The 21,795-nt window shown below is 48.9% G+C and overlaps 1 protein-coding gene across 1 annotated transcript; it reads left to right on the forward strand.

Moving 5' to 3' along the window:
- The first annotated feature begins 176 nt into the window (after nt 1-176).
- On the forward strand, nt 177-21,393 carry PCP4L1 (Purkinje cell protein 4 like 1). The gene is made up of 3 exons (XM_072814349.1): nt 177-344; nt 19,631-19,685; nt 20,299-21,393. Exons 1-3 carry the CDS (start codon nt 336-338, stop codon nt 20,439-20,441), a joined length of 207 nt encoding a protein of 68 aa, XP_072670450.1. The 5' UTR covers nt 177-335; the 3' UTR covers nt 20,442-21,393.
- The last annotated feature ends 402 nt before the right edge of the window (nt 21,394-21,795 follow it).

Consider the following 21,795-nt stretch of genomic DNA (forward strand, 5'->3'; position numbering starts at 1 on the left):
AGGCGCTCCCATTGGTCGGCCCGGGGGCGGGTGCGGCGCCCACTATAAAAGGCGGGCCCGGCGGAGGCGCGCGGAGCGGCTCCCCAGGACGGGGTCGGGCGGGGGCGGGGGCGCGGGGCGGGAGCTGCTGGCCCGGAGCGCGGCTGCGGGCTGCGGGCTGCGGGCTGCGGGCTGCGGGGCGGGAGCGGCGGCTCCCCGCACCAGGCTCGGCTGCGCTCGTCGGCCGGGGCGCGCGCCTCGGAGCCCGGCCCCCGCGGCCGTCGCCCGCGCAGCCCCGAGGGCCCCTCGCCTCCCCTGCACGTGCGGCGCCCAGCGCGCCCCGTCCGGCCGCCGCGATGAGCGAGGTGAGGCGCGCTGCCCGGGGGGCCCCCACCCCGCTCCGGGCGAGCCCGCGGCCCGGGGCCGGGGAGCGGGGAGGGCGCGGGGACCTCGGGGGGCGCCCCGGTGCCTCGCTGGAAGCTCCCGCCGGGCGCGCTGGGAAGCCCCTGGAGCCCCGAGGCTGGGAGCCCCGCACTGTGCAGGGCGCTGCGGGGCGCGGGGGCGCTGCGGTGTCAGTGAGGGGCGCCTCCCCGGGATGCCCCCTGCGTCTGTCCTAGCGGCCGAGGTCGCTCGGGCTCCCCTTCACTCCCCGAACTTCAGGGGGAGCTAGCTCCTGCCCGCCGCCCGTGTGCTCCCTCTCCGAGGGCTGTGTTGCACCCGCCCTCCTTAGGTGGCATCCAGCCCTACCCCCCCCACTCTTCCCCTTTTAGGGAGGGTGCATCCCACCCTCCACCATGCGGGGGACCGTGTCTGATTTTCAGAAGCCCGTGTCGTGGGGGCACTTCCACTCCCGGAGAGAGGTCCCCTTCTCTCCTGCCTCTCTCTGCAGTGCTCGTCACATCCCAGGTCTTTCTGTCAGGCTTCCCGGTGTCGCTCTGAGCCAGAGCCAGTCCATTAAGTGGGATGTGCTCTTTTCCCAGAACACCATCCAAAGAGGTAGGGGTCAAAGCAGAGACTGGGAAAGACCGCTTCCATTGTTTGCATGGGTTCGTGGGATCCAGAAACCGGGACCTTCCTTCCCAGGTGAAGCCAGTATGGACGGTGGCATCACAGGCTTGCTCCATGCAATTCCTTTCCTGGTGCGCAGGATCTTGTGATAAATCCAACTTCCCAGCTATGCCAGGTCCCAGCCCTACTACTTACTAGCGGCGTGGCCTTAGGCAGATTACTAGACCTTTCTCTGCTTCAGTGTTTAATCTATAAAATTGGGGTAATACGAATTGTTCCAATTAAATGAGATAATATATGCAAAGTACTTAGGACAGTGGTGCAGAGGAGGTACTCAATTTGCATTAGCTATTGTTATTATGTCCCAGTTTCTTCTTTTCTGTTTTGGAATATTACAGAAAACGAGCACATGAATTCTGAAGAATACCAGGCTAGTGGGGGGACAGGACCCTGGAACCCAGGTCTCAGTTTAGATCTTTATCTTTAGTAGGAGCTCTACTGGCTCAAACCAAAACTTGTCGTCCAGGGAGCCAATTAGCGCCGACTGCTATGTTGTCTTGGTTGCCATGTCCACTGAGTTTATCCTGGAAAATCCAGCTAGTCTGGGGGGTGCAGATGAACTAAAGTGGTTTCTAGTCCCTCAGCTAGTTGTGGCTCTGACCATGGCAACGTTTCAGAAAGAAAAGGGTAAAAATTGTTTTTTGGTCAATATTCTTTCGTCTTGCTTCTAACGTGAGCAGCCCTAATAGGAGAAGAGAGGCTTTCACTGAGGGCTGAAGTTCAAGGCCCGGTCTCGTGTTTCTAAATCTGAAAGTTGCAATTCAAGCCATCCCCTGGGAGTTCATGTGAGCTGAAGGCTGTGCCATCATGAAGATGGGTGGTTGGCCAGTGCTTTCCGGGGGAAGTGCACAGACACGCTCCAGGGGCTGGCATTTACGGTGGTCTTTGGTGGAGTGACAAAGCGGTTTCTGTGATAAGGAAAACAGTTTGATGTTTGAGGGGAAAATCAAGTCTTGACTTCATTGCTGAGCTTGGCTAGCCTCACTCAGGAGCTCGGTAGAATGGTGACAATAGGCTCTTCGGATGGGGACTAGTTGTCAGTGTGTGAGGGCTGCCCAGCCTCCCAGGCTGTCAGAGTCAACTGGTTCTAACTGGCAATTTAGCAGTCAAAGCTGCCCTCTAATATGGAGCCGAGCCTGGCTTCAGGGAGGAGTATTTATAAAATCCAGAAGCAGCCACCTGGGTGTACACAGAGACTAGCTCTTTCTGAAGCAGATCCCCAGAGGGTTTCTGCTTCCCTGGAGGCCAAGACCTAGCCTGTTTTCTTCCTCTTGAAAGAGCTGCGATAAAAAACGGAAATATTGTCCGGGGCTCTGGAGCTCTGGGGAGACTTCAAACTGCCTCATTCCTCTCGGTGCATCCCCAAGGGTCTCCTTGCTCAGGCGGAAGTGCCTAGCCCAGGAAAGCCCTGTGCACCCTGAATCTTACATAAGTTTCACCTCCCCCACCTGCTTATTTTCTGGTTTCAGAGGAACTGCATGAAATGAGAGGTTTGGGGATCTCGGTAAGAGATTCCCCAATCAACCAAAGAACAAAAGCTGGAGAGCGGTCTTCAGACCTAGGGCAACCGAAGAGTAGGGGTTCTGGTGAGGCTGCTGGGGGGATCTCCAGCTCCACTTTGCCTTCGTGGCTATTTGCTGTCACTCAGTACTGCAGCAGAGCGTTCGTGCCCCTGAAGATGTGCATGTGGATTCATGCGCAGAGGAGCTGCAGGGACTCATCATCCCCAGCTTGTCGTATTCACAGCTGCAGGCAGGACTTGATTGCTGTGAATCACAGCTTGTCTCTTAGAGTTTTGTTAACTTTTCGCTAGTTTCAGTGAAGGATGGGAATGGGAGATGCATTCACTCCCAGAGGGCTCCTGTCTGTAATCCCTTGTCACACGGTGTAGCTGGCTACTTAACAGCACACTTGCAAGTTCTCCTGTGATCTTGTTGCATTTCCCCACTTTGAGCAGCCCCAGCAGACCCCTGGGTCTGGCAGTCGTTCTGTTGAAATGGAGGTCATGGAGGCACCTGGGTGCCTCAGTGGGTGAATGTCTTCCTTTGGCTCAGACCATGATCCTGGGGTCCTGGGATCGAGTCCCACATCGGGCTCCCTGCAGGGAGCCTGCTTCTCCCTCTGTCCCTGCCTTCTCTCTGTCTCTCATGAATAAATAAATAAAATCAAAAAAAAAAAAAAAGAAAAAAGAAATGGGGGTCATGAATGACTGGGGGTTGTCCTCGTGGTGTCCGTCTTGTGTTTTGGCTGGCAGAGGCTGGAGCAAGGAACAGATCAGTGAGAAATGTCACCAGGAGAGAGCTTAGAACTGATACCCCCTCCTTCGTCATTCTGCTTGCTGTCCTCTTAGGTAATAGGAATGGGATATCACATTTGGTGGATCACATTCTCTTTCCCGGGCGTATCTGTCAGAATCTGTGACCTTCCCCACAATGGAAGCTTGGTCAAGGTGATATCATCCCGTGGTCTTCTGTGAGCCAGTTTTTAGGAAACCTGGTAGCGACTTGGAGGAAATCCAAGTTTCTCTCTCTCTTTGATATATTATTATTATTATGGTTCTCCTGGACACATAAAATAGGATGCCTTCCACCTCTGGAAATAGTCTGTCTTCCAAAGTAAGGGAACCAGAACCTGGTTCTAGAACTTGCTTGTCCCTTTCTTAGTCACCCATCCAGGTTGTTGCCTCCAGCTGCTCGAGCAGGAGCCTCTCACTGGTAAACGTGGATGACTTGTCTCCTAACTGGGAATATGGACGACTCTTTTTCCTAAGCTGCAGCTGTGATCTCTTACCTCTTAGAATGTCAAGTCTCTATAGGGGCAGGCTCCAGTAATGTGGCTGGAGTCCAAATATGCAAACATGATGCATTTTTCACATCTGTCTGTGGAGGATCTTGACTGATGAGCGTGATAGAGACAGGGTTGAAAGAGCCGGTCAGTAATTGTCTTCTCAAGGTACTAGTTCTATGAATGCCTTTCTCTGTGTTCTGTTCTTCTGTAGTTCCAAATTGTCTTTCATGAGTCTTTTTTTTTTTTCTTTCATGAGGCTATTTTATCATGGAAAAAAAATGAACTCAGTTTGCAAAAATCCTTCAAGATAGAAATACAGGTATGTCTTTCACCAAGAGAATCTCAAATAATACATCCAAACGTTTTAGTGATATGATTTTAGATTTGGTAAGAAACCCTAAAGCTCGTGTGATCCCATCTCCTCGTCTTACAGATAAGGAAACTAAGGCCCAAACCTTATGAAAGTTCACACAATGCTAGAACCAAGACTAGGGGCACAGACTTCACATAGCGAAAGGATTCCGCAGAGTCCTTTAATGGGAGTGTAGAATGCTTTAATTCACAGGCAACTGTTAAGGGACAGATCACAGATACTTTCTACAGGAAATGGAAGCAGTGTCATTTAGTAAATGCTGAAGGGGGGAACGTGGAGAGAGAGAAGAGATCAACATGACGGGTGCCTGGGTGGCTCAGTGGTTGAGCATCTGGCTTTGGCCCAGGTCGTGATCCTGGGGTCCTGGGATCGAGTCCCACATTGGGCTCCCCACAGGGAGCCTGCTTCTCCCTCTGCCTCTCTCTCTGTGTCTCTCTTGAATAAATAAATAAAATCTTAAAAAAAAAAAAGGAGAGATCAACATGAGAGAATTTTTAACAACAGCAGACATTTTGGTACAATATTAAGCAGGGCCAGTATTCCCCTTCCTGACGCAAGATGCCTACTGACCTTGAAAGTGGATGCAGTGAATGTGCTGGGGGGGCGGTGTATGGGAAGCCTGGAGGCCCCTTTTTTGGTCCTTAGTTGTTTTTTTTTTTTAAAGATTTTTATTTATTTATTCATGAGAGACAGAGAGAGAGAGAGAGAGAGAGAGGCAGAGAGAGGCAGAGACACAGGCAGAGGGAGAAGCAGGCTCCATGCTGGGAGCCTGAGGTGGTACTCGATCCTGGGTCTCCAGGATTACGCCCTGGGCTGCAGGCAGCGCTAAACTGCTGCACCACCGGGGCTGCCCAAGTCCTTCGTTTCTGATGTCCATCATCGATCCTATTAACTGCAGAGCATCAGGGATTGGAAGGAGTGGTTTCCTTTCTGAAAAGAAAGAAATGAGAGCAATTCTCTTAACTCTAAAGTATTTGACTGGGAGGACCCAGGGCAGGAAAAGTGAAATCGGTGTCCCTGCTAACCAAACAAGCGCCGAACATTTAGCCCTTCATTTGGCCACTTGGCTTCCAAGAGTCCACAAGGGCTTTGGGAGGAAAACTCTAAGAAGGGGGAGACATGAGGATGTATTAGACCTGCCCAGTAAGTGATGGGAGCCTACTGGGACCCCAGGATCCTATGTGCACGGTTTTCTAAATCCGTACTCCAGACCGGCTGCTCAAAATGCCTTGACTTGGCCCAGAATGATTTTACCTGCAAGAGTAAGCCAAGTGAGAAGCAGATCCCAAACCGCTTTTTCTAAGAGATCTGCATCCCTGCAGGTGCCTGTAAACAAGTGCCTCAAAACCTGGACCTTGTCCCGCTCTCCTCCCGGAGGTCTGATGATTGCTTCATTCCAGGCTGACTCCTGAAGGCATGCCCACCTAGGAGTCCCAGCTCCCCCTCCACCCCCACCCCCCCAGGAAAAAGAGGTGCCATTTACCCCTCCATCGTCCTTGGTGCTGCCTTCCTCCCACACAAAGTCCTCCAGCTGAGTGTTTGCTTTGTAGGCTGTGGGGGGATTAATACGTTTATTTTGGGACATTAACGCCATGGGTGGGATGCACATTGAAGATTATAGTAATAAATGATGCTTTGGCACTACTCGCTCTCCCCCACCCCCTGCCCTCAGTATGGGGTAGAAGGCGCAGCTCCAAGCTGTGTGCAGAGCACCACAAATAACCACTCATTAAACTGTGGCGGCCCATGCTGGGGGGGCTGGGGGGACGCCCGGGCTGTTGACTCACCACATACCATGGGCTGGCATGGCCGAGTCGGACGCCGGTGGGGGGTTACTGCTATTCCAGGCAACTGGGCTGGGGTGGCTGGGGAGACGGGGGCTCGGGGGCTCGGACTGCTTTAGGTTCTATTCCTGTCTTGGGAGGCATCTGAGTTATAAGGTATTTGGGTTCTAGTCCTTATTTTAGGAGAAGAATGTGTGTATATAGAGCCGAAGGAAGAATTCCTAGTTCTCCTTCTGTTATTATCTGGAGGGTGACCTTGAACGAGTCTTTCCGAGGCTGTTCGAGGACTGCAGCTGGTTGCCGCGCTGGAGGAATTGAACCGGCTCCAGCAGAGCTGCAAACGGCCGGCTGGGGTCCCTCTGGGGCAACGGGGCGCCCCTGGGGCCCCTCCCAACCCTTCAGCAGCCACCTTCATTTAGCATCGGGGAAGAAGGGTCCCCGGGGACCCTCCTTGTCACCACTTGGAAGCGATGCACTCACACCTGTCCCCCTCACTTTCTGCGCCTCTTAAGTGAGCGGGGAGCTTATACAAGCAAGGAAGGGGTTTTGGGGGGGTCCTATTTAGGACTTTGAGGATTCAGGCCCTTTCTAGGTTTCCTGGTCTGGACTGCAGGGCGGGATTCTGAGGACCTGTGCATATTCACGGGAACCAAGTGAGTCCAGCAGTACTAGAATGTGTATGTGATGTGTTTTCATTTGCAAAGCATCCAAGCTGGATCATGCAAATCGAGGTATGATGAGGTGCTCCTTTGTTCCTTCCGTTGCTGCTATTAACAATCTGTGATACCTCTTTTAAGAGCCCGGTGGGAAGAGGAGAAGAGGAGTTTAGAGAAATCTGGGTAGTTTACCTTCCCCAAGGTTAGTTCTAAGTTGCTGCTGGGAGCAGAGCCGGTGACACTCTCTTGCCTATTCTGGTGACACTGGTTGCTGTGGCAACACCATTAAAGATGAAAAAGACAAAGAAAGGAGAAACACAGCCCAAGAAGGAGGCAGGGGGAGTCAGGCCTAACGTGAGAAGGTACCTATTCCCCCGTGGTGGTGGCAGGGAAACAGCACTTAAGTTACCCTGGCTTGACTGTTCTCAGGTGCTTTGCCAAGACAATACCTACAAACCCTCCTCCTGAGGCAATGGATGGATTTGTACAAACATCTATTTTTTTTAAGATTTTATTTATTTCTTTATTTGAGAGAAAGAACACACAAGCAGGGGGAGCAGCAGAGGGAGAGGGAGAAGCTGAGCAGGGAACCCCACTCGGGGCTCAATCCCAGGACCCCGGGATCATGACCTGAGCCAAAGGTGGATGCCCAACTGATAGAGCGACCCAGGTGCCCCCTGCACAACCATCTTTATGCTTAAAAAAAAAAAAAAAAGTGTGTCATGTCTTGGGTTCTTTGAAATGAAGTGTGAACCTTTATGGAGGTGCTGTTCAGGACACCCCTCCTGCACACCTGGGAGTGGCTCCGGGAGGCTTCAGGGCTCCAGACCCAGGCAGCTGCTGGACAAAATGTGGTTTCCATCCAACAGACTGTTGTTGGGCCCTTTACCAGAGCCATTGTCAGCATTTCTGGGAACAAACATAAGGATGATGGAGACTTTGATTTCTAGCTTTGGTTTACAGTAAAAAGAGATCAGTTATGAAGCGCCTACGGTCTACAAGGGTCCTTAGAGCAATCCCCGCATCATCTTCCTCCTTCAGTTCTCCTTAATGAAGATGAACTCGGTGACTACTTTGATTCCAGGACTTTAACCATACGAATCTCCAGTGACTGGACCTAGTCTTTTTTTTTTTTTTTTTTTTTGATTTATTTTTTTTTTAAAGATTTTATTTATTTATTCATGAGAGACACACACACACAGAGAGAGAGGCAGAGACACAAGCAGAGGGAGAAGCAGGCTCCCTGCAAGGAGCCCAATGTGGGACTCGATCCCTGGTCTCCAGGATCACTCTCTGGGCTACAGACGGCCCCAAACCACTACGCCACCAGGGCTGCCCTTTTTATTGATTTTAGATAAGAGTTGAAGAAGGAGAAGGAAAAAGAGTCTCAGGCTGACCCGGTGCTGAGCATGGAGCCCAACGTAGGGCCAATCTTATGACGCTGAGATCATGACCTGAGCTGAAACCAAGAATTGGACACTAAACTGACTGTACCACCACCTGGGTGCTCCTTGACCTATTCTTCTATATAACCCAGCGTTATATTGCTTCAAAATAATAACTATTTGATACATGCTAGGCATTTTACATACATTTCCTCCAGTTCTTTTCACTCTCCAAAATAGGTATTATATCTTTTCTGAAGATGAGAGACCTGAGCACAGCCAGGCTGTGATTTACCCAATGCCACACAGCTAGGAATGGCAGGGCCGGGATTTGAAGATAGTGCAGATCCAGGATATGAAACTAGATCTGTCTAGCTCTACCTAATATGCCATAATGCTCCTTCCAGGAATTTGAGGCTTAATAAAATTTGAATTCACATGAATATTGAGTACCCACTCTGCGCAAGACATAGGTTGCTATTACCATGATACACAAATAAATGGTTAACTATGGACTTTGCTTTCAAGGGAATGGCAATCTGGTGAGTGGGAAGGGCGGGGAAGAGAAGGCAAATACACAGTAGTGCTTTTTTTTTTTTTTAAGATTTTACTTTTTTATTTGGGACAGAGAAAGAGAGAGCACAAGTGCGGAGAAGGGTTAGAGGGAGAGGGAGAAACAGGCTCCCCGCTGAGCAGGGAGCCTGATGCAGGGCTCGAACCCAGGGATCCCAGGGATCCTGGGATCATGACCTGAGCCAGAGGCAGATGCTTCACCAACTGAGCCACCCGGTGCCCCTATACAGTAGCTCTTATACAGATAATAGGAAATACACTTCTAGAGAATTTCTCCTTCATCCTCAGCTCCTTTTTAGGCACATATGGAACTTGAGGAAAAGCAGTGACCTGGCTTCTAATATTTTTCACAATCTCTGAACCAGTTACGTCGAGGCCCTCAGCAATCTGAATACAACTTTGATTTCAGAAACCTAGATGAGGTGGCAAGTAGAACAGACTGGGAACTCCTTTCATTCGTTCCACAAGTATTGAGTGTGTATCATGTGGGAAAGCCTTGTGTTAGACCCCGGGGTACAGTAGCGAATAAGATAGATACAGCCCCTCCCCACATACAAACTTGCACAGAAATGGAAGAGAATACATTCGGGGGGCACCTGAATGAGAAATCTCAGTGCTATTAAAACATAATGAAGGCCCTAGCCGAGTCTGGGGAGCTGAGAAGAGCTTCCTGGGAGAAGGAGCCCTTGAGGGGAGCTCTGAAAATAAGCAGGAATTAACTAAATAAAAGGGAAACAGGGATAAGAGAAGCAGCTGCCAAGGTCCTGAGGTGGGAAGGGACCAGGTATGTTCCAGACATGAGGTTTCTGAAGTAACCAGAGGCTGCATAACATAGAGCCCTTTCAACCACTTCAAGGGTTTTATTTGTCGTAAGGGCATCGGTACCCCCTCGGGCTGTTGCAGTGGTCCACATAGGAAACAACTGTGTTAGGTCCTAGCAGTGGGGAGAAGTGAATGGAGTCGGAGATATGTGGGAGACAAAGTTAACAGGAGTTAATCCTGAACTGGATATGCAATGTGAAGGGAGGGCGATATCAAGACTGACTGCCAAGTGTCTGGCTTGTACAAGTGGGTGAGATAGAGAATATTTGCAGAAGAAGAAGAAGGTTGGGTAAGTAAGATTATGATTCCAATTTGAGACACAAGGGGTGGGGGTGAAGGCAGAGACAGGCAGAGGGAGAAGGAGACTCCACGCAGGGAGCCCGATGTGGGACTCAATCCTGGGTCTCCAGGATCACGCCCTGGGCTGAAGTTGGCACTAAACCGCTGAGCCACCCGGGCTGCCCTTTTATTTATTTTTTTTTAAGGATTTGATTGATTGATTTATTGATTGATTGGAGAGCAAGAAAGAGCATGCAAATGGGTGGGGGGTGCATGGGAAAGGGACAAGGAGACTCAACCTGGGGCTTCATCCCACAACCCTGAGATCATGACCAGAGCCGAAATCAAAAGCCAGTCGCTTAACCAACTGAGCCACTCAGGTGCCCCTAGAGTTTAAGGTTTCTGTAAAACAGGCAGTAGAGGTGTTTTAAAAAGTATTTGAGGGGATCCCTGGGTGGCTCAGTGGTTTAGCACCTGCCTTCGGCCCAGGGCGTGATCCTGGAGACCTGGGATCGAGTCCCATGTCGGGTTCCCTGCATGGAGCCTGCTTCTCCCTCTGCCTGTGTCTTTGCCTCTCTCTCTGTGTCTCTCATGAATAAATAAATAAAATCTTAAAAACAAAAACAAAGAGCAGTTCTTAAAAAAAAAAAAAAAAAAAAAGCAGTTCTTGTTAAAAGTAGAGCTACCCTGTGATCCAGCAATTGTACTATGAGGTATTTACCTCCCCCCAGAGGATACAAAATTACAGATTCAAAGGGGTACAGGCACACTGATGTCTATAGCAGCATCACCTACAATAGCCGAACTATGGAAAGAGTCCAAAAGTCCATCAACCGATAAATAAAGAAGGTGTGAGATTTATTTATTTATTTAAGATTTTATTTATTCATGAGAGACACAGAGAGAGAGAGAGGCAGAGACATAGGCAGAGGTAGAAGCAGGCTCCATTCAGGGAACCTCATGCGGGACTTGATCCCAGGACCCCAGGATCACGCCCTGAGCCGAAGGCATGCACCAAAAAACTGACCCACCGAGGCGTCCCAAGATATATATTATGATGGAATATTACTCAGCCATCAGAAATAATGAAATCTTGAAAATTTTCAATATTACTCAGCCAACAGAAAGAGTGAAATCTTGAAAATTTGCAACGACATGGATAGCACTAGAGTGTGTCATGCTGAGTGAAATAAGTCATTCTGAGAAAGACAAATACTATTGATTTCATTCCTATGTGGAATATAAGAAACAAAACAGATGAATATGTGGGAAGGAGGAAAAAAGGAAGCAAACCTAAGAGACTCTTAATGATAAAAAACAGAGTTGATGGGGGAAGGTGGGTGGGTGATGGGCTAGATGGGTGATGGATATTAAGGAGGGCACTTGTGAGGAGCACTGGGTGTTGTATGTAAGTGATGAATTGCTAATTCTACTCCTGAAACCAATATTACACTATATGCTAACTAACTAGAATTTAAATACAAATTTGAAAAACAAAACAAAAAAACAAAGAGTTCTTAATTTTGAGAAAGTCTAATTTATATATATTTTTTCTTTTACGGATTCTACCTTTGGTATATCTAAGAAATCTTTGCCTACCCCAGGGTTGCAAAGATTTTTATTTTTCTATGTTTTCTTCTAGAAGTGTTATAGTTTTAAGTTTTGTGTGCATTTGGAGTTAATTTTTGTATGAAGTACAAGGTTTTATTTTTTTTATTTTATTTTTTATTTTTATTTTTATTTTTTTTAGATCGAGGTTTTTTTGGCGGTTTTTGTTTTGTTTTTTTGAGCAGTATTTTTGCATATGGCTATTCATATTTGTTAAAAAGATCCCCCTAAAAAAAGATCCCCCTAACCTTTAGATATTGGGGTTCCTCAAGGCATGGTCCTAGACTTGCTTCTTTTCCCTCTTTTCCTTCTAATTAAAGAAGGAATTCAGATTAAAGAAGCCACCCCCTACCCCCGCTTCTTTAAAGAGAGGGAGAAGTTCTCTATATAAGAGAGTGAGAACAGTTATAAGGACTCCGGAGAAGGCGAGAGGGGAATGGGATCTAAAGCTCTGGGGGAAAAAAATAAAAATAAAAATAAAATAAATAAAGCCTGGGGGGATGAGAATTCACCGGAATGCTGATGAATGCCCTGGGAGGAGGTACCCTACAGGGAAAGGAGGCAGTTGCCAGATCAGATCCCTCTCTGCAGCCTCAAAGCCTGAAGACAGGAGAGCCTTAAGGTACCAGGCCTGGCCTTTCCTTTTCTGCCTTCCCCGTGGGAAGGCAAAGTCCACAACTTTGAGCTGCAGAGGAAATGAGGATCCTCACGGGGAACCAACAGCTCCCGGTGAGATGATGGGAATGGAACTTTGGAGAACGTCAGGCCCCAAGGTGGGGAGAAAAGGAATACAGGAAGGTAGGCAAGGCAACAAAGTGGGGCCCTCTGGGGGAAGGCGAGAGTTGATGGGCCTCACAGTTGCTAATTAGTGTTTGGTGTGGGGCGCCTGGGGGGCTCAGCGGTTGAGCAGCGGCTGCCTTTGGCTTGGGTCTTGATTCCCCGGTCCCAAGATAGAGTCCCGCATTGGGCTCTCCGCATGGAGCTTGCTTGTCTCTGCCTCTCTGTCTCTGTCTCTCAGGAATAAATGAATAAAACCTTAAAAAAAAAATAAGAGAGAGAAGTGATTGAGTCATTGAGTACTGTGTGCGGGGTGAGGCTGCAGTGAACCAAGCTCCCCAGCTCACTAGAAATGTGAATTAACAGACTTGAACTTAAGTGAGGAAGTTATTTGAAATGGAAACCAATGGGATGGCCCTAAAAAGATCCCCCTAACTTTTAGATATTGGGGTTCCTCAAGGCATGGTCCTAGAGGAATCTGAAGGTCTAGCTAGCATCTGGCCCTGGGAGTGAAGAACGTAGCCTCGGGTTATATCTGTGCCCCAGGGGTCAGGAGGCCCACTGAAGATGAAAGCCAAAATCAGGGTGGTCAGCTCAACTGGAAGAGTAGGATTGAGTCAGTAGGCATGGCCTGGGGTCAGATTCTTTATTTTATTTTATTTATTTTATTTTATTTTATTTTATTATTTTATTTTATTTTAATTTTTTTAAAAATTTATTCATGAGAGACCCAGAGGCAGAGACACAGGCAGAGGAGAAGCAGGCTCCCTGCGGGGAGCCCGATGTGGGACTCGATCCCAGGATTTGAGCCCAAGACAGACACTCAACCACTGAGCCACCAGGTGCCCCGGAGTCAGACTGTCTTGACTCAAACTCTGGCTTTGCTACTTCTTAGCTGTATGACCGCAGGCAAGTTCATGAACCTCTCTTAGCTCAGCGTCCTTACCCGTGAAATGAAAACACTATCAACGGCCGTCTCGTAGGCCTGTTATAATGACGCAGCCTGCCGGTGTTTGTAGAGTGTAGAAAGGTGACTGGCACATAGCAGGGATTGCACGTGCGATTATTAATAAGGCCAGGTGAGGTGGCGTGCTGCAGTCCGGGATTTCTGCTGGCTCTCCTGCCAGGTCCTATGAGGAAGAGGACAGGCCTGCTGGTCCATTTCACGGTTGTTACTACAGGTCAGAAGAGCTCAGTGGTGAAAGATGTAGAAGAGCACCCGAGAGTTAGTGACCCATACCTGGCCAGGTACGAGGCAGAGAGGCAGAGAAGTGCTCCCTAGTCCCTGTTCCTGTGGGTTAGCACCGTTCCGGGGAGGCGCTCTCCCGGGGCAGCCCTCGTGCCTCGGTTTACCCACAGTGCAGTCAGTCTGACTGCTCTCGGGTGATGTACCCAGAGGACTCCGAGTCACCTAAAACTGCTGGGTTTCTGGAAAACAGGGTTGGGGCAGAGACCAGGCGCCAGCAGAGGGCTGAGCACTACCAAGAGTGTGCGAGCCAACAACCTGTGGCCTAGCTGCCTCCCCCACCTCAGCAAACCACCAAAAATGAAACCTAGCCATCCCGTGTTCCAAGTGGCTATTTTGAGACCTGGCTGCGGAGGGCGGAGGGAGGAGGGGCTGAGGGTAGAGACTCAGCATACTCCTTTTCAGTGGAAGGTACCAGGGAGATCTCAAGGGGCATCGTGAGCAATAGGGGTTTCCTCCGCCCTATAGCACCCTTTTCTGGTCTCCCCGACACCCTCTCATAAATTGAAGCCAAATGGAGCTGGGAGCCCCTGGAGGACCTGACAGCATCTGAGCCATGGCCCCATTCCAGGGTCAGTCATCTCAGGAGAGACCCAGGAAGGGGGACAGCTGGCAGGGCGGAGGGAAAGCAGTGGCCTGAGTGGTTCTGTCCTGACACATATTCCAGCTTGGAAGGTGCTCGAGATGAGCTGGTCCAAGAAGCAAAGTAGAGGAAGAGACCGCCATCAGAGGGGAGATATTTAGACTTGGGTCCAAATTTTCCGGCAAAGGGGAGGGCCTGGGGTGAGAGAAAAGAATCGGTGGATTAAGGGAACAGGCTTAGCCTCAGACAGAGGGATAACAGTTAAAGCAAGGATCAGAGTCAGGGATTTGCCAGCAATAGAGGAAATAGGATCTGAAGTCAGAGATCATGGGACTATAGAATTTGCCTCTTGACCCATGACCCTCTTGTCTGGCCGTGGTTAGCCCATTACCCATCCATGCCCTGCTTTTGCTGTGTGGACAAACCTCTTGCGATGACAGTGTACCAGAGCGGGACGTGTCATGCAGGTGACTGCTGGGCTGTGGTATTGATCGTGTGCAAGATAAATAAATAATGACTCTGACCACAGCAAGATCACAGGGGAAGAAAGCAATGACTGGCCGGCTCCCGGGAATTGCAGGAACAACCTTTCTTGTCATGGACCCTTTCTTTTGGTCAAATGGAGACTCGCAGGAATTCTGAAGAGTTTCAGGAACATTTTTGTAAATGTTCTTCCAGATTTTTAAATAAACATTTAGATAGATAGGTAAGCAGTGTATATCTTTTACAAAATTGGACCCTCTCAATTTGCAACCTGCTTTAAAAATACTTGTTAATAATTTTTGTTTTACTTTAAATTATTATTTTCTTTCTTGCCCCTAACTTAAAAAATATTGATTTATTTATTCATGAGAAACACACAGAGAGAGAGAGGCAGAGACACAGGCAGAGGGAGAAGCAGGCTTCCTGTGGGGAACCCGATGCAGGACTCGATCCCAGGACCCCAGGATCATGCCCTGAGCCAAAGGCAAACACTTAACTGAATGAACCACCCAGACGCCCCAGCACAGTGATTCTTTAAAAAGATGTCAAACATCCAGATGGCCAACAGACACATGAAAAAATGCTCCACATTACTCAGCATCAGGGAAGTACAAATCAAAACCACATTAAGGTACCGCCTCACCCTGGTCAGAATGGCTAAAATTAACAAGTCAGGAAATGGTGATGTTGGTGAGGATGCAGAGAAAGGGGAACCCTCTCACGCTGCTGGTGGGGATGCAAGCTGGTGCAGCCGCTCTGGAAACCAATGTGGAGGTTCCTCAAAAAGTTGAAAATAGAGCTGCCCTACGACCCAGCAATTGCACTACTAGGGATTTACCCCAAAGGTACAAATGTAGTGACCCGAAGGGGCACCTGCACGTACCCCAGTGCTCATAGCAACAATGTCCACAGTAGCTAAGCTATGGAAAGAGTCCAGATCTCCATTGACAGATGAATGGATAAAAAAGATGTGGTGTATATATACAATAGACTACTACTCAGCCATCAAAAAAAAAAATCTTACTGTTTGCAACCACATGGATGAAACTAGAGGGTATTATGCTGAGCAAAATAAGTCAGAGAAAAACAATTGTCATATGATCTCACTCGTGGAATTTAAGAAACAAAACAGAGGATCATAGGGGAAGGGAGGAGAAATAAAATAAGATGAAATGAGATAGAGGGAGACAAACCATAAGAGACTTTTTTTTTTTAAGATTTTATTTATTTATTCATGACCGTTAGAGAGAGAGAGATTGAGAGAGGCAGAGACACAGGCAGAGGGAGAAGCAGGCTCCATGCAGGGAGCCTGATGTGGGATCGATCCCAGGACCCCAGGATCATACCCCGGGCTGAAGACGGCACCAAACCACTGGGCCATCGGGGTTGCCCCCATAAGAGACTCTTAATCATAGGAAACAAGCTGAGAGTCGCTGGAGGGGAGGTGGCAGGGGGAGGGGGTCACTGGGTGATGGGCATGGAGGAGGGCACGCGATGGGATGAGCACTGAGTGTTATACAAGACTGATGATGAATCGCTGACCTCTACCTCTGAAACTAGTAATACCCTATATGTCAATTACTTGAATTTAAATTTAAAGAAATAAAATAAGATAAAAACCATGTTTTCCTCTGCCCCAAACTTTGTAATGCCTTTATGTCAACTCAGAGGAAAGCCCAAAGCCTTTGCTCTGGTCCAGACATATTCCTATTCTGGTCACCCAGCCAGCTTCATTTCTCCTACTCTCTCCCTGACTCACTCAGCTCCAGCCATGCTGGTTGTCTGAGCCTTCCTTGAACATCACCAGGCACAAAACCTGCCTCAGGAACTTTCCACCTCATGTTTCATCTGCCTAGAAAGCTCCTCTCCCACACACTCACATGGCTTGCTTTTATATGTCACTCAAACCTCTGCTCAAATGTCACTCATCAGAGAGGCCTTCCTAGACTACGCTGTTTTATTTTCCTTCTTGGAACATGTCACTAACTGGCATAATTATTTAATGAGTTCAGGAACTTTATTTTGCTCACTGCTGTATCCCAGTGTCTAGAATAACACTTGACATGTGTGAAGCACGGATGTATTGGTTGAATAAATGAATCTTGTGTTTCCTCTATACTCTATTAGTGCACAGAACCAAACCCAAGTAAGTGGTTGATCAGTGTTTATCAAAATACGGCATAAATGGCACCACCTACGTAACATAAACTGGATTCCTTCCGCTTCTTAAAGCAGGGCCCTTGTATCTGGCAGTCATTCAACAAAGGTTTGCATCAGTAAAAGGACGGATAATGCTGTATACTCCACGGGTCTATTCTAAGGATGAGATGATAAAACCCTCATGAGAGCACTCAATTCCTGTGTTTTGGCAAAGAGTAAGGAGTCAGATGGTGAAATGAGTAAACAGACTCCAAGGGTACCTAGGAGCCCACGGGTGGGACTCTGTCTCAAGATGAATTGTATCTTGAGATGGGAACGTCCAGATGTGAAGCAGCTCTATTGATACCGTTCTGAGGAAGGGAAATTACTATTATTTTAAATTTAACTTTCCATCTGGACGGAGAGGCTAGAAAAAAAGCACACATATCAGTTGACTAATCTAATTTCAAATTCACCGCGTTGGCCTTATGAGGGCCCCAGGGCCTCCCAGCAATGCTATTACCATTCCTTAGTGCATTTGCTTTCCTACTTTTCTTCGATGAGTATTTTGTACCTTCTTTCCCCCTTCCTTCCTCCAATACCTCTCCCCCCCTCCTCTTGGATGATGACCTTGTTACCTATTTTACTTCAAAGACAGAAGCAATGAGAAGGGACCTTGTGAATGTCCCCATGGGCCAGCCTCTGGACCCATCAGCACTGCCTTCCCTCCAGTTACAGTGGGTGACCTGTTCGTAGCTCTTGATCAGGGCCCCCCTCTACTTAGGCACTAGATCTCATCCCCTTTCTCCTTCTCCAGCAATGATCCTCTTTCTATCCTACAGTTTGTCTTTACTGAATCATTTTTTTTCTTTCTTTCTTTTTTAAGATTTTATTTATTTGTTCGAGAGGGAGAGAGAGAGAGCAGGAGTACTAGTAGGGGGAGGGCCAGAGGCAGAGGGAGAAGCAGATTCCCCACTGAGCAGGGAGCCCGATGCAGGGCTCAATCCCAGGACCCCAAGATCATGACCTGAGCCAACAGCAGATGGTTACCCGACTGAGCCACTCACGTGCCCCTCTACTGAATGATTTTCATAAAAACACAAACACTCTGTAATCTCTGCCATCTTAAATCAGATCTCGTGACCCGTATCCCCCCTCAAACCACACACCCCCATCCCCATTTTTCCTGGAACTCCTTCTGCATTTGCCGCTTCAGTCTCTCTCCATTTCCCTCAAGAACCCACTCTAACCAGACTTTTTCCTCCTTCCTCCACTGTGACTTCTCTTGTCAAGGCCACCAATGATTTCTTCATAGCAAAACCCAGTCATGGATCCCCAGTCTTTTTTAAGTTTATTTTTATTTATTTTTTAAGGTTTTGTTTATTTATTAGAGAGAGAGAGAGAGAGAGAGAGGCAGACACAGACAGAGGGAGAAGCAGGCCCCATGCAGGGAGCCCGAGGTGGGACTCGATCCAGGGACTCCAGGGGCAGGCCCTGAGCCGAAGGCGGCGCTAAACTGCTGAGCCACCTGGGCTGCCCAATCCCCGGTCTTCGTCTGACTTGGCCTACCTGCAGAATTAAACATAATTAATCACTCTTTCCTGCTTGAAATAGTTTCTTCAAATGTCTTCTGAATTCCTGTCATCTCTTGGCTTTTCTCCTACCTGACTTCTGTTTTCCTTACTGATTTTTCCTCATTTCTGCAGCCTCTAATCACTGGAATGCCCCAGGATATGACCCTTTTCTCTTTATCTGATGGCGATCTCACAGTCTGATGGCTTTAAATATCATCCATATGTTAATAACGGCCTAATTTCTATCTCTAAGCCAGATCTTGCTCCATAACTCCTCCTGGATATCCAGCAGCTTTTCCTCTTGAGTGATTAATAGGCCTCTCACACTTGTGCAAAAACAAGCTCCTGATCCTTTTCCTAAAACCTGCTCCCAGGATCCCTGGGTGGCGCAGCTGTTTAGCGCCTGTCTTTGGCCCAGGGCATGATCCTGGAGACCCGGGATTGAATCCCATGTCGGGCTCCTGGTGCATGGAGCCTGCTTCTGCCTCTCTCTCTCTCTGTGTGACTATCATAAAAAATTAAAAGAAAAAAGCTTTATATATTAAAAAAAAAAAAAACCTGCTCATCCTGCTGTCTTCTCTATTTGGGGAAATGACAATTCTATTTATTTATTATATTTTTCCAGTTCTTCAGGCCGAACGTTTTGGAGTCATCCTTGACCCCTTCCTCCAAATGGCACTTATCCCATCAACCAGTCCCTTTGGTCATGGCTTGAAAATATACTTGGGATCGAACCACTTCTCACCACTTCCAGTGCCTCCGTGCCCACCCAAGCAACCATTATCTCCTGCCGAGTTGTCTGCAATAACCTCCTAGTTTTCTTGGTTCCTCCCTCATGCCCCCTTTGTGCAAATTGAAGGTCTCCAGTGCTTTCTCATCTCATTTGTAAAAGTCAAACTCCTTAAGTAGGCTTCCAAGGCCGTACATAATCTGCCCACCCCAATTATCTCTGATCTCCATCCTCCCCCCCACCCCTTCCTGCCTCTCTCCACTGGGCTGCATTGGTCTCTTGCTGTTCCTCAAACAGGCTCAGCTCACTTCCGCCCACGGCTGTTGGAAGCTCCTGCCTGGACTTAGTCAACCCTTCCTCCCTTATCTCTTTTAGCTTTTGGCTCAAATGCCACTTTCAGACAGGATTTTGCTGACCACTCTGTGTAAAACTGTGTTTCTCCATTCCCACCCCAGCACTCACTACCCCCTTCCCTGTCTTTTCTCTGTAACACATCACAACCTAACCTGGTATTTTGTTTCTCTCTCTGTGTACTGGAGTGTAAAGTCCGCGAGGTCAGGGGTTTTGTCTGTTTTGTCCTCTACAATGTCCCCAGCACCATTACATGCTTGTTGAATGAATTTTGATGACTTTTCTCCCTCTCTCTGATCTTAAGACCCGCTTCTTCAAAAGACTAAGGAATGTACTTGGTAGTAGGAGGACTTGAAAGTGTTGATGATGAGCCCAAGGGGATGGCGCCATAATATTTCTGTGACTATCTAATACTCTGATTTTTCTCTCCTAGCTTAACACCAAAACATCCCCAGCAACCAACCAGGCACCTGGCCCAGAGGAAAAGGGTGAGTGGGGTCCAGCCAGGCAGTATATAGAGCTGGTGAAGCCAGGGACATGAAGGCAGGTAGGGCTGTAAGTCCGGGAGCTCCTGGAGTCAGGTATAATTGGGACAGGAATGTGGGCTAGGGAAACAAGGCCTGAGAACTACTACATCCATAGGATTTCTTCCACTTTTTCCTAAGAGGTAAATCTACCAGTATATATACTCTCTGATTTTTGGAAACTGGCTCTGGAGTGCTTGGAAACAGGCAGTGTGGTAGGAAGAAGCCTATCAGACAGTCCAGCCACTGTCTGAATCAGAAATTGAGGGAAAGCTGGGGAAAGTGAGTGCATATGCTCTGGGACTCTGAATTGTAAGACTGAGGAATAAGTGGCGATAGAAGACATTTGTCGTCTTGGTCTAAGAGCAGCAAAGCTCCTAAGTAACTAGAGCTAATTCTCAGCTCGGGTGCCCTGAGTCAGGCTCCCAGGGAGGGTAATCAGGTGCTCTCAGTCGGCAAAATTGGAGACTCTCCCAGAGCTGAGCAGGAGGCCTAACTTAACCACTGTATTTGGGGCCTGGAGAAAGGGGTGGGGGCAGCAGGTTTACTCGTTAATGAATCTCTCAACTACCTGCAGGGAAAGCTGGCAGTGCCAAGAAGGCTGAGGAGGAGGAAGAGATTGACATTGATCTGACGGCGCCGGAAACTGAGAAGGCCGCCCTTGCTATTCAGGGCAAGTTCCGAAGATTCCAGAAAAGAAAAAAGGATCCTAGCTCCTGAACAAGCAGCCTTGCCCTTCACCCTCTCCCTTCTCTCCCCTTCTCTGCAGTTCTGACTCCTATGTACCTTGTCTCTTTGTCCCTCTCGCCTCTCGTTGAAGCACAGTCAACCCTTATGTATTATTTTCTCTGGTCCCCCCTCAATCCATTGCAACAGTGGAGGCACAAGGAATGTAAGGAAAGATGAAGAAATCAGTTGGCAGCCACTTGCCTAAGGGAGGACCAGTTTCTCCTTGGGATAAGCCTCCTTGATCAGTCCCTATGCCCGGCCTGTGAAGTTGAAGAGCAAGAGGCTCTGGGGCCAGAGAGGGAGGGACCCCTGGCAGTGTGGGAGGGAGGGGGAAGCCTTCAGAGAAGGGTGCCCGAGGTGGGCCTCGGCCCTGTCCTGCCCGTTACAACATTCACACTTCAGGTAACATGTGTTTGCTCTTCACACCCTCTTGCACCACCACACCCGCCTTCCCTCCTCCGTGGGGGCCGGAGCTTCCATCTCCTCTAGGCAGACCCAGATCGAGCACCTTCCACGTTAGTGCATGCTGAGTAGACGAACTCCAAGGCAGGGATCCTGGGCCCGGTGGAGGCCAGAAAAAGCGTCCTTCATCATCTGGACCAGGACCATAAGGGGCAGAAGCAGAAGAGGCTCAGAGGGCCGCAGGCAGGGAGATGGGACTCAAGGGGATGTGGGGAGGGAGGAAAGGTGACGGAGGGGAGCTTTCCGGAGACACAGCTACTGCCGGTGGAAGGGACTAGACAACGGATTTCTGCTAACCTGCCTACCTCTAACCACCCAGATCTAGCCATCCCTCGAGGCCACGCCAACTGAGTGACCCCTGTAGTTTCCCCCTCACCGTGGAGTCGGAGCAGAAGTGGACTAGCCACTCTGTGTGATTTTAGCATGTTTAATACCGATTAAAAACAAAACAAAACCCTCCAGTGGGGCTGTTTAACCTCTACTTCTGTTTTTTCTTGGGAGGAATGCGCAAGTAAGCCTGAGCTGGCCTCAGGGAGGGTGGGAGACTGACTGCATGGACCACGCTGCCTGAACAACTTCTAGGCTGCAGCCGCCCTGCCTCCCTCCCGCCGACCTTGCCCTCACCTTGATCTGCCGCCCACAGGCCTCTGCTGCTGTCACCGCCCCCGGTACACCTGCAGGGATGCGATGATGCTCGATGATGATGCTCATGATGCTCGCTGAAAGCACATTTGGGATACATCCCTTGGGAAACAGACCCAGGCTTCCCTGCTCCCTCCCCCCAGGTGACCTGTCCCTCCTGCTCTGTCTTCCTCCCACATTCCCTCTCCTTCCCACTGCTTCTCTAACTTAGGGGAAGGAGAAGAGGACTCTGGGTCAGTAG

This window comes from Canis lupus, chromosome 38 (genome assembly GCF_048164855.1).
Source record: "Canis lupus baileyi chromosome 38, mCanLup2.hap1, whole genome shotgun sequence".
Taxonomy (NCBI): domain Eukaryota; kingdom Metazoa; phylum Chordata; class Mammalia; order Carnivora; family Canidae; genus Canis; species Canis lupus.

What these genes read in the sequence shown, in the direction of transcription:
- PCP4L1 (XM_072814349.1), top strand. An exon ending in ACCTGGCCCAGAGGAAAAGG is followed by an intron (nt 19,686 to 20,298) that starts GTGAGTGGGGTC and finishes AACTACCTGCAG; the next exon opens with GGAAAGCTGGCAGTGCCAAG.